At 43.2% G+C, this 11,002-nt stretch overlaps 5 protein-coding genes across 5 annotated transcripts; 2 read left to right on the forward strand and 3 right to left on the reverse strand.

Moving 5' to 3' along the window:
* Positions 1–777: 777 nt before the first annotated feature.
* PHALS_08569 (Anaphase-promoting complex, subunit CDC26) lies at positions 778–1,127 on the forward strand (the record flags this gene model as incomplete). Its single annotated transcript, XM_024723942.1, has 2 exons — positions 778–992; positions 1,064–1,127. 2 exons carry the CDS (start codon positions 778–780, stop codon positions 1,125–1,127), a joined length of 279 nt encoding a protein of 92 aa, XP_024574868.1.
* Positions 1,128–1,249: 122 nt separating this feature from the next.
* PHALS_08570 (cgmp-dependent protein) lies at positions 1,250–2,329 on the forward strand (the record flags this gene model as incomplete). The annotated part of the gene is made up of 2 exons (XM_024723943.1): positions 1,250–2,125; positions 2,183–2,329. 2 exons carry the CDS (start codon positions 1,250–1,252, stop codon positions 2,327–2,329), a joined length of 1,023 nt encoding a protein of 340 aa, XP_024574869.1.
* Positions 2,330–4,789: 2,460 nt separating this feature from the next.
* Positions 4,790–5,412, reverse strand: PHALS_08571 (uncharacterized protein; the record flags this gene model as incomplete). Its single annotated transcript, XM_024723944.1, has 5 exons — positions 4,790–4,792; positions 4,875–4,935; positions 5,079–5,174; positions 5,240–5,291; positions 5,352–5,412. The coding sequence occupies 5 exons, from the start codon at positions 5,410–5,412 to the stop codon at positions 4,790–4,792; spliced, it is 273 nt and encodes a 90-aa protein (XP_024574870.1).
* A 650-nt stretch (positions 5,413–6,062) lies between these two features.
* Positions 6,063–8,195, reverse strand: PHALS_08572 (uncharacterized protein; the record flags this gene model as incomplete). The annotated part of the gene is made up of 1 exon (XM_024723945.1): positions 6,063–8,195. The coding sequence occupies one exon, from the start codon at positions 8,193–8,195 to the stop codon at positions 6,063–6,065; it is 2,133 nt and encodes a 710-aa protein (XP_024574871.1).
* A 1,738-nt stretch (positions 8,196–9,933) lies between these two features.
* Positions 9,934–10,878, reverse strand: PHALS_15316 (uncharacterized protein). Its single transcript, XM_036407369.1, has one exon. It carries the CDS (start codon positions 10,387–10,389, stop codon positions 10,177–10,179), a length of 213 nt encoding a protein of 70 aa, XP_036263077.1. The 5' UTR covers positions 10,390–10,878; the 3' UTR covers positions 9,934–10,176.
* Positions 10,879–11,002: the final 124 nt, after the last annotated feature.

An 11,002-nucleotide genomic window follows, 5' to 3' on the forward strand; every position in this document is an offset into this window, starting at 1 on the left:
GATCGCGTTGATATCCATTTCAATCGCCTTGATCCTCTCAGTTTTGCAATTAACCTCCGCCAAAGCCTGTGCAACGGCATGGTTCGCAGCTCGCACGCTTTCATCCGACATGCTTCACTGCTTTCTCCGACTTTGATGGCTTTTGATGGTTTGATGGAAAATAACCTCAGCACTGAGGTTAACAATCTGAAACAGTAAAATATCAGTCTGAAAAATATAAAAGGATAGTTAGCACTATGTAAAATAATTTCATGGTTGAATATTACTCCACAATTCTATTTGCGTTCTAATAAAAACAAGAATTTGTTTCTTGAGCTGCTAGTAATATATTTTGATTTAAGACGAGATACAGATCTGAATATATCGTATGAATTTGAATTTATAGCAAATTCCTGAAATTTTAGTGAAAGATTTTGCAACCTTACGATAGGTATTGGAGCTCAAATTTTTCTTTAATCGTGAAGACGATCCAGAGCTCGCACTATATTTTCTAAGCTATTTACTTATATTTCTTTATGAAATGAAAGTTTGGAAGAAGAATCGCATTGTAAAAATAAACACCGAAACTCTCCCTCGCTTTCAAGTCATGTGGAACTGTGACAGGATAAACCGATCACATTCAGACGCAGCAACTTTTTCATGTGGCTTTGTATGTAAAGCTGCATCATAGAATGAACTTGAAACATTTAGACACATTTTCTAAGTGAAAATATGCTATATTTTTATAGTATCGATATTACTACGTCACCTAACAGTAACACAAGGAAATTTGTAGTTATGCTTCGACGGCATCCGACCCGGGTGGAAGAACGGCCTGACGTAGCGGACGAGTACGAAGCCTATCTGTTGGAGAAGGAGCAAAAGACTGGGAATAAGAGCAAGACCAGTCAGCAGCCGTCTTCAATTAGTGGTGCGGAAAGTGACGCAATGACGACACAGCAAGAAAAGCGACGACAGGAGATTCGGGCTCGCATTGGATTAAGCAGCTCTAGGTGACTGGCTAATTTACTAGCGAAGACTCATAGGAGGCAGACATAGTGCTTAACGACAAAATATAATACAGAGAGCTAGAAATTACTGAGGCGGAACGATCATCTGGACCGCTTTTTATTAGTAATCTTAATTAGTAGTATTCTTTTAGGAATACTACTAACCTACAAAAAATAACACAAGCTGGGATTTTTTGTGTCTCATGTGCTAATTGTTATTTAAACCCAGTTAGTTGTTGCAACTGCCCTCAGTCTTCGTGATGGTGTGGGAGGGTTCGTCTCCGTTGCTGCCAATGGCACACCGCCGTACACGAAATGCAAGCACCGGTAGTTTTCCAGAAACACATAAAGAAACTCAATCTGTCCCACCTGACTCGCCGCGCATACGATTTAAAGAACGGGAGAAGGCGATCTCCGCGCGCGTTTTAAAGCGTCCTAACCACCGAGCTTTGCGACGTGTTCCCGCACTGCTTGGATTGTTGGCCATGGGGTTTGTACTCGGCTACTACGCGCAATTGATTCTGTTCTTTTGTCATGTACGATTGGGTTTTACGGCTGAAGTTTTACCAACGACAGAGGTGACACTTAAGGAGAAGCTCACAATCTCGCTCATTGAGCGAACACAACGCGTCGTGTTCGTATGCAAAAAGACTAATTGGGACTTTGTGGGTTTTATTGCTAGTCCCCATACAATTTTATTTGCGCATGAAGATGTGGCTGTGCCAACTGCACTTGAAGAGAATTTACGAGTGGTGCGTCACTCAGGGGTCGACAGCTATCTGAATCTACACAACAAGACAGTGACAATCATGAGTCACATTCACACTGCAGATCCACAGAATCATTTGCTGAAACAAGACGATGAAGCTGTGATTTATTGGCCACATTACTACCAATGTCTTAAGAAATGCACGGATCTTGACTCCTGTTATGCTGGTGACATGCATGTGAACCTTGGAGATGTGGCGAATCTCAATTCGTACGTCTTTGCTACGGGGGGCTCATACTTTGTTGGGAGCAAACTGCTGAAATGCATGTTGGAGAAACCAATTTTTGTTGAATTAGATGGTCTTGATTACGGAGAAGACAAGACAGTGGGTAAGATGATTCACTACAATCGATGTAAGGTCCAATATGTGAGTTGTAAGTGGTTTAATAACGAGGAAGTATACTCACCAAATGCCCACATCAAGATGAAGAAAGGCGCGTCGGCTTTGATTCATAAAGATACGATTTTATTAGGCCAAGATGAGCAAATTTTGCAGAGAGAACGTGGGGATATGGTGCGTCGGCTGATGTCGGATGAAGACCAAGTAGCACCGAAAAGTATTCGGACCTAATAGATTTTAAAGGCTAAAATTACTTGTAGATTGCGGATTATCTATATCATTGAAATGAATTGGGTAAAGGTTATACAATAAGCGTGAATGGCTTTATTTTCTGTTACAAACAAGCTGCAGAAAACGTCAAGTTCGACGACAGATTTACTAATGTCCTTTAGATGACACGCAAAGTAAAGCAGTACCTGTGAAACAACTTTATGTGTCCTAGATCTTGTCGATGTAAATAATTGTGGCCATATGGCGGCTTCACCTAGTGCTGTCGCTGTGACTTAATTTGTGACAATGGACAAGTGCTGGTTTGGGATTTACATCTGAATATCTTAGATGTTACCATGCGAAGATGGGTCGGTCACATTTGATGTGCCTTTTGTGCACTAACTCTGACGAATTGGCACTACAATCACGAGTAAGTAAAGAGGTTAGTGAAAGTCAATTGTCACTAACAAGCAAATTTGTTTGTAATACTGAAAAAGGCTAGTTTATCTACGTAGATTGGCGTCTTCATGCTTTATAGAAAGGATGCGGCAGTAGAAGTGCCAAAGCTTGGCGAGGGGATTTAAGAAGTGTCGAAGAATTTAACTGACTACTGCCTGGCAAATATGGACTCCTGTTTTAAATTCGTTCGCTCGACTGAGCGCGTTTCTCGATTGAGTCTTGGTCCCGGTGACCACGTCCCTGCGGGATCTACAACTCCTTGAGACTTGACACCCAAGTCAAAGCACCATCTAAATGCCCACCGTGGCTTTTACAGTGTGAAGACATCCAATAGCAACTTGGTGTCACTACAAGACTATTACTAAACACTATGGATCCCAACCGCAACCAAGGGTCTTCTCTCGATAGCACAAGCACCGGGATTAAATTTTCTTAAGCAAGGAGCATTAGAAAAAATGCAACGACTTCTCAGCTTCATCTCCTTTTACTTGTTTTTTAGGACGCAGAACCACAACTGGCACTATGCCAACGATCACAACAAATCACACTGTCAAGAAGCTCATAAAGCTTTTATCAGCAAAGGCGAGTTCAATCGAGAACTACAATTAAGACAATCGTCGAGAACGGGATATATGGCCGCTTACTTCCGTCTTAAGCGAGGTAGACTCTACCTGAAGCTGTCGCTATCTTTTTCGTCACCGAGACTCGGTGCTGACAGAGCCCTTAGCTCCCAACTTTTTGAGCATGGCTCATAGAATTATAAATACTAGTTATTTCGATCACGAACTCATATCTTGAATTCAGGTCTGAGACCACTAAGAGTTCCATGCTATCAAAGGCTTGAAGCCAAAATTTAAGATCAAGTTGCCAACGACATGTCTTTGCCGCATGGGCGCACAGTCAAAGGGTTCATGAGTGACATGATTTTTGCCTTCGCATTTTTTTTTACTGTTTTTCAGCAGCATTGCATCGCACATAGTTCAACGACGCCCATGAATTCAGAAATGCATTACGTACATCCCGATGAATGAACCGGACTAAAGCGTCGCAATTTTGAGTCGGATCTGGTGACCTTGAGCTCAACCATATCAAAAAATGTTAGCCATTTCGAGGAATACCCCAACGCGTACTGGGGCTCGGCAAGTTCCCAATAAAGGTCTATCGGTGGGTCTATTTGCGAGCACACCCCAATTCTGTTACTCTCTTTTTCCGAGCAGGACTTGTTTGCTGAACCGATCTATCGAAATTGCAGGGGTCATGTCGGGCGTGAATATATAGTTTGCAGAATCTGCGGATACCAAGGCACTGTTCAGCAACTGAAAGTTCACAATTTTCCTTCTCCTCTTAGCCAAAATTCACTGCTTTTGGTATGTTGACATGGCTTGATTCTCACATTCCAACAAACATCAAAACTGTGTTTATACTGATCGAACCGTTCACCGCTCTCTCGGAGATGTTATCGCACGCGGAAGGTTTCGGTGCGATCCGTACTCAAACAAACATCCTACATGAATGCGGGAGCTGTCGCATCCGGCGATAATTCGTGACTCACAGCTCTTAGCCATAGGCCTTCTCGTCTTAAGGGGTAAATTAAAGCAGAGTTACTTGCAGTAGGCTAAAGTACGCGGTGCAAACATTCGCATCAATTGCTACATTACTGTTTTTGGTATGAAGAATTCCTCATTTCTTAAGAACTGTGTGATATCATGCGTAACGCGCTACTTTTGTATCCGGAGATTTTATCCATCGTTGACCGGAAAGGTCTTGCTCTATGGAGCTCAATGGTTGCAGGAAGTACTTTTGCCTTGTCTGATCAAGGTGTCTCACTAGCACGTTCTCGTAGCTGGCAAAATCCTCCAGACAAACAATCACCACTTCTGGGCTTTGTGCCATCGGGATGTTTGTTATTTCGGGGTCGAAAAAGTGAGCTTTCAAAGTTTTATGATCTTTCGAGAACAGTCGTCGGATCCGACAAGTGTTACAACGTACGGCAGAGAAATCTCTTCGTTTGCACAACCGGCGTTACTAATGTATAGAGAAAAGTTGACCGCTTAAAGGACAAGAAATCCAGAGCCATCCAAGTGCTCATCTAAATAATCTTCCTCACCTTTTTAATTATTAACCACGGTTTCGGATCGGTGCTAAGCCAGTGCTTTTCAAATTCGCTCCTAGGCCGAAGGACAGTGGTGTGATCAGTTACATATCGCATTACAAACACCATTACCTCGAAGTATTCGGGAACGAATTTTATGCACGAGATGCCGTTAGCACTCATAGCTCGCATTTAACTCATGAATTCCTTTCTTGCAACCAGGAAGCTCGATCCATCATTCGCCGTATTGCGACATATAATTTTTCATAGAATGCATCGCATCCTGGCGATTTGCCCCACTCGCTCCTATCCAACCTGTACACTCACATTGGACAGTCAAAGTGCCTTCGAGTTGCCCTTCCAAAATCAGAGCTGCATACATGGCCAGCTCCAGCTCACAGACGCAGTCGTGGATGCTTACTTCGGTTTGTTCTGGGTTTGGACATGCTAACTATAAAATTAGCTCACAAATATAGTGTTCGAACGCCTGACCTGATAAATGAGATCCGTCAATTATTCTGATACAAATTATCCTACTCGCGTCTGCTTTCATTTACCTAATCTGATGAAAAGATGAGTTGGTTAGCTGCAGTTCACGTGCTTGCTGAAGAAAGATCAGTTTTTTTAAGCGAGTATCTGCCTTGTATCAGATTCTCTCCTTAACGTTCTCACCCTACCGCTGTAATTTCCGTTATAGCTAGTTCAAAGTGTGACCCTTTTAGACAGAATCAAGTGTTTTCTAAGCCTTTGTGTGTTTCATACACCTCACCAACTGATGTATCCGCACTTCCATAAGTGATCCGAAAGGTGATGCTTGAAATCCAACCTGTCCGTGCAGCATCGCCTTTCAGATTTTCGCCATCATTACAGTGGAATTACTCTTTACTCTGTGGGTCATTTGTGGAAAGAGCCATATTGAATATATAAAACTACCGTCTACGGCTTAGGATTGAGTACAAGTGCTAAATAATCGGAAAGCCTCGCTACACAAGAGGTTGCTCGTGATTGTGTTACAAGTTATTGATCTGCTTTGAGTGCACCTTCAAGGTGCATCTCATGTATCCAACACAGGCGATCGGATCGTCTTGTTTGCTCAGTTGATTCTCTGGTAAATTTTTGTAACGAACAAGTTTTTTCAAATGACTTAGGTTTGATATGTGGTAGCTCATCTAAAATTGTTTATGCAAAACTTGCAATCACGTCTTACGTCGTAAATTGATTTTCCAACGAACAGGATGCCTGGAATTCAAATACCCGACTAACACCTTGAACGAGAGTGGCCATAAGTGCAAATTGCGATTCTGTAATATCGCGGTTTATATCTGTTTGAACGCAGCAAAATGTACCAACTGTGGTAATGCCGTCGTTACCTGGGTAAGATATTTGAACTGGAAATCCGAAATAAAAGCGCAGACCGTCATGACGCACCAAATTCATCGCCGTGAAGCGTACGTCTGCCTCTGGGTACTTAAGAAGAAGTGGATCTCCACTCATAAGAGTATGGCCACAGATCGTTTCGTGACGAGGGATCTCAACATTGCGCCAAACAGGATCGGTGGACGCTACCACGTAGCACGTGGTTGCTCTAAAAACGGTTACTAGCACTGCATTGCACTGAAATTCTGCGAGTGCAATATCACACAACAACTCAAGATCAGGCAGATTCATTAAACGCGACATGATATTTGGGTGCGATTCAAGCCATCGCAAACGCGCGCCTTCATCTGATGGTACCGGATAGCGCGATACATACGAAATCTTTTGCCGAGCTTCGCTGTCTAGATATTCTTCAGTCCCGTCACTCGTATCCGTCTCGTCCGAATCTTCATCGTTATAGTCTTTGATATCTGTATACTGCAGCGCGTATTGGCGCCCTGAGGAACCTGCCAGTATAGGACGCTGTTCTTTTGTAGGAGTTGGAACTTCCGGAGTGACTTCTGAATTCAGGTTCCGCACATTGATTTCTTCCGCAAATCCTTGTTCTGTGGCCAGTCGACCCAGGTTCTGGATTAACTCGGCTGAAGCAGCAGAATACGTGCTCTTTATTTCCTTGTTGGGACCAAGCAAGTACTTGATGACACGAATGACAACTGGTTTTTCTTCGTTGGAAGCGTTGGCAAGCACTTGACTGAGCACCCGCGCGATCACTGAACTGGACGTTTCGGCATCGGGACTATCAGGTTGAATTGCTCCGGTCGGCGACATACTGCCATTTGACGCACAGTAGCTATCGTAATCGGCGTCGTCTACGCGCTGCATGCAGTGTTCACACAAATATATAGTCCGACTGTATTTGACACTCTTGCTCGACCTTTCCAGCAATTCCATCGACATTGCGCGATTGCCAACAGTGCACACACACCGTGCGCACACTAAAAAGGCACAGAGATGGCAGCGTTTAGGACCCTGTGTACTCTTTTCCGTGCTTCTTTCACTTAGACCACTAAGTCGACACTTTTTTACTCTGACACGACGCGTACAGCACGCGCACCGATTGTTGCTAGGCTGCACCTTTTGCAAGTCGGCAAAGACCTGCGCATCCAGTCGTCGTCGACGTACAGCGACATTAAACTGTTTGAGTGTACGAGCATATTGCACGGCACGGGCCAAAACGACTCCATTTGATGCGCCATCGGCTTCTTCACGGTTTGTCACCATTTTAAGCCACCGCAGCGGGGATTTTCTATTTGAGCCTGGGGTTGACGCTACATCGGCGCAAAAGGTGACTCGAACAGCTCGTTTCGAGCGACCCTGCTTTCTTCTTCTTGGTACTTCAGGGGTGACGAGGTAGAGCGCCGACATTCCTTGTATATGAGTCACACACGCCGCTTGGGCTTTGCCAGTGAATACGTCATCTGGATGCAACGATGCTAGCGTGACCGTGAATCCCTTTTCTTCTTTGCTACTACTGCAGAGCTCTAAAGGTTTGACTGCACTTACAAAACACAATTGTTCGTTCCGCGCGAGGATATGGCGCTTTGCAAATGTGACGGTCCGAACTGACACGCTCTGAGTCGTGACTTCGTTGGCGTTGTGTACGATGGTGCCATAGATGAAATCTTGACCCATTAATTCGCGCATCACACTAGCGTAGCGATCGGTAGTAGGTGGAACCAGAAGCGCTTGAATCTCTTTAACCGAGCAATCGATGATGCAAGTTGCAGTGACAGCAGTACCGTCAATTGAACGCTCTTTCATTACACCTGTGGCCTCAGAACGACGATGCAGAAGTGTTCCCAAATCAATACGAGCCGCAGCCTGTGCCGCCACTTCCGCTAGTCGGCGGTCACTTAGCCGAACGTAACGTCGCTGATCACTACCATCAACATTCATCATGACTGCAAGAATGAAAGTTTGAAATGTCTTGCATTTCTGGACTCAAATAGATTCACTCAACGATAGGCAGCCAGTCGCCATGCAATTTACGGTGGGACTCAAGAAAAACTAGTGAGATGGGAGCCTCTTTCAATATGTCGAAGGTGTCGAGACTACATAAGTATACAGGTACAGGAACAGTACTGAACCAGATTTGGGCCTTGCAACATATAGATATTAAAATTGCACAGTGAAAGTTCCATAGTCCTTGTCAAGTCGCGCTTGAAGTAATTCAAGTACTATCCTACTGATGCTTTTCGCAAACAGTCTTAAGATCTGCTGATGCTAAATTAAACAAGAACATAGTACACATTCCACTGTCTCCAACTATGGCGCTTACAAAAATTGAATATCAAGTAGCGGGATCAGAACATGATACTCAGAAGTTTCTAGAGTGTCGAATTTTTTTTTCGCAACACTTAATATTTCTCCTAATATCAATTTATTACACATAAATTTTCTTGTGGATCAGAACAAAATACAGTAAGTATCATATAATTTATCCAGTCTTGGTACCCTTGAACATAATCGAACTGTCTGCACTGGCCGATGATCACAAAAAATAGACGTCGTGAAATTGTGTAAAAAACATCATGATCGGATTCCGTTAAGCACAGAGGACTTCGTTTACTGACAAAACTGATATGCAAAAGTTACTGTTATTTGTATTAACCCTTTCTTGAAAGCTATCTGCATAAAAAATGCATAAAGTGTAATATAAAGTAGAAGTTATATTGAGGAAATCGGGATTATTGTTATATTATTTCTGCGATGTTTGAGCAACTTGTAAAATTTTAGACCGACTGATCGTCTAGGCAGGTGTGTCACCTTCAGGTACGTGGCATCTCTATAGCAATCTCTTGTTGATACGTGCTCTTACAAAAAAATGAGTGTCAACGAATTTTGGTGTCAATGATATAGAAGGGACTACAAGGTTAGCAGGTTGAACTTAGAAAAGTCCATTTCTGTGGTGTAAGTGTTCCATCTGGCAGATAATTGTGAATAAGATTAATATAGAGCCACACCCATCAAATCCAGATGGTATGGACAATGCTTGCGCTGAACCACGACGTGGAAAACAAAAGTATATTTGGTGCTAATAATCAAGGTGTACATGGAGCTGCAGCATACTTGACTAACTTTATTGTATCGCATCCTGAATTTTAATTACAGTGACTTGTTATGCTTGTCAGCCAAGCGCAAAAAGTCGGTATAAAGTCAGACCTTAATTGAAAAACACACGGTGCTAGATTCAACATGTACCTCGCCGTAAGCCGAGTCGTTATTAGCAGGGCAAGCAATACCACTATGCTCGCTTCGTTTTGTCACTAGCATATAGTTACCACCTTCTTACTTCCAAAATTTAGTGACTTGTACATTTACTATATCTTGTGTACACGTCATCAACCGAGTCTTCTACTATCTGGCTTGATTCTCCATTTTTTGATAAGTGTTACCTCAGAGCGATTTTATGCATCACTTTCATGCGCCAGCAATTTTTCCATTCAGCAGCTAATTTATAATCTTTTGTCTTGTCCAATAATTCTTAACAATTGGAAGCATCAAGTTGTGGGCAGTTTCCTGTACAAGTGCTAAATGCTCACAATGTTATGATGATATAATGAGGGGCAAAGCGAATAACTGGAGCTTTCGGGGGAAAAGCGTCCTCATTCGAAAGTAGCCCTCTGCGTGAAGAAAAAGAAAAGCCATTTTGCCTACATTAAAAGCACTACCAGCAGCTAAAACCCGCTTTTTCTCTTCGAGCACACTGCAAGGCGGCATCATCATGATGAAGCAAAAACAAAGGACGTGAGGTAAATTTACACAATAGCGTATTCGTTTTCTGTCCAGAGGACAGGTCTCACGTCGAAACCCAGGACTGGAGGACTTCATCTTTGACAGACGTCATTCTGCATGAAAATGCAGCTGAACGGAAGAAGGCTCACATTACGTGGAGCGGATCATTATCCTGGTCAAACGATAGTTTAAACTCTTTTGATGTTCCAAATGCATTTGGTGTAAAGATGGAGATCGTCGACATTTTGTTTTCATTTCTAGTGATACAGAGGAAAACATTAATGAGCTGAGAGCTAAGAAGCGAAAAATCTGGGTAAGAATTAAATTTTAAGCAAAAGTGGATAAGTACCAGCGGCATACACTATTCCAACTTGAGCTCAAAGCGTCATAGATACATCGCTCATTTCGAGACAAATAGTACCGATTGACGAAGTCGCTTTTAAGGCGGCCGCAAGCCGTACTCCTTTAAAGCAGGAATCTCTGGAATCAGGAAGACGCTCCCAGACTAAGCTCGGATCTCTGTCGCTGGTGAAAAACAGCTTTCGACAAATCGGACCGACGTAATATTGTCAATAGTGATCTTACTGAATGTTAGTAATCATCGGGTTTGTAGACAAGTTCATCGACAATGATGCCAACCCCGTAGCTGAGCGCCTTTACACTACTCACCAAGACTGAGACTTTTTAGAATCACAAAACGTACGACTTATCGTGAATCTCAGTAAACGCATCCCATTGTGAGCTTTAAGGGCCAGAACCCCGCTAGGACATCTCTTCAGCTGATAACAGGAACGCGCAGCTCGACGATTCACCAAGAAGGTTGCGACTCTGAAGTTGTTGTAAGATCGATGAGAATGACGAGGTGTTCTCTAATGAGAGTAGTTGGAGTGACTGCTCGCGTCCTGACGCATCATCTATGTAACGGGGTTACATGAGAGTGACCCGTCACTCTCCCAAGGGAGCTGTGGTGT

The sequence above is a fragment of the Plasmopara halstedii genome (genome assembly GCF_900000015.1).
Source record: "Plasmopara halstedii genome assembly, contig: Scaffold_323, whole genome shotgun sequence".
Classification (NCBI taxonomy): Eukaryota; Oomycota; class Peronosporomycetes; order Peronosporales; family Peronosporaceae; genus Plasmopara; species Plasmopara halstedii.

Bases quoted from the DNA above. Each gene is read 5' to 3' on its own strand.
- PHALS_15316 (XM_036407369.1), bottom strand. From the start codon at position 10,389: ATGCCGCTGGTACTTATCCACTTTTGCTTAAAATTTAATTCTTACCCA.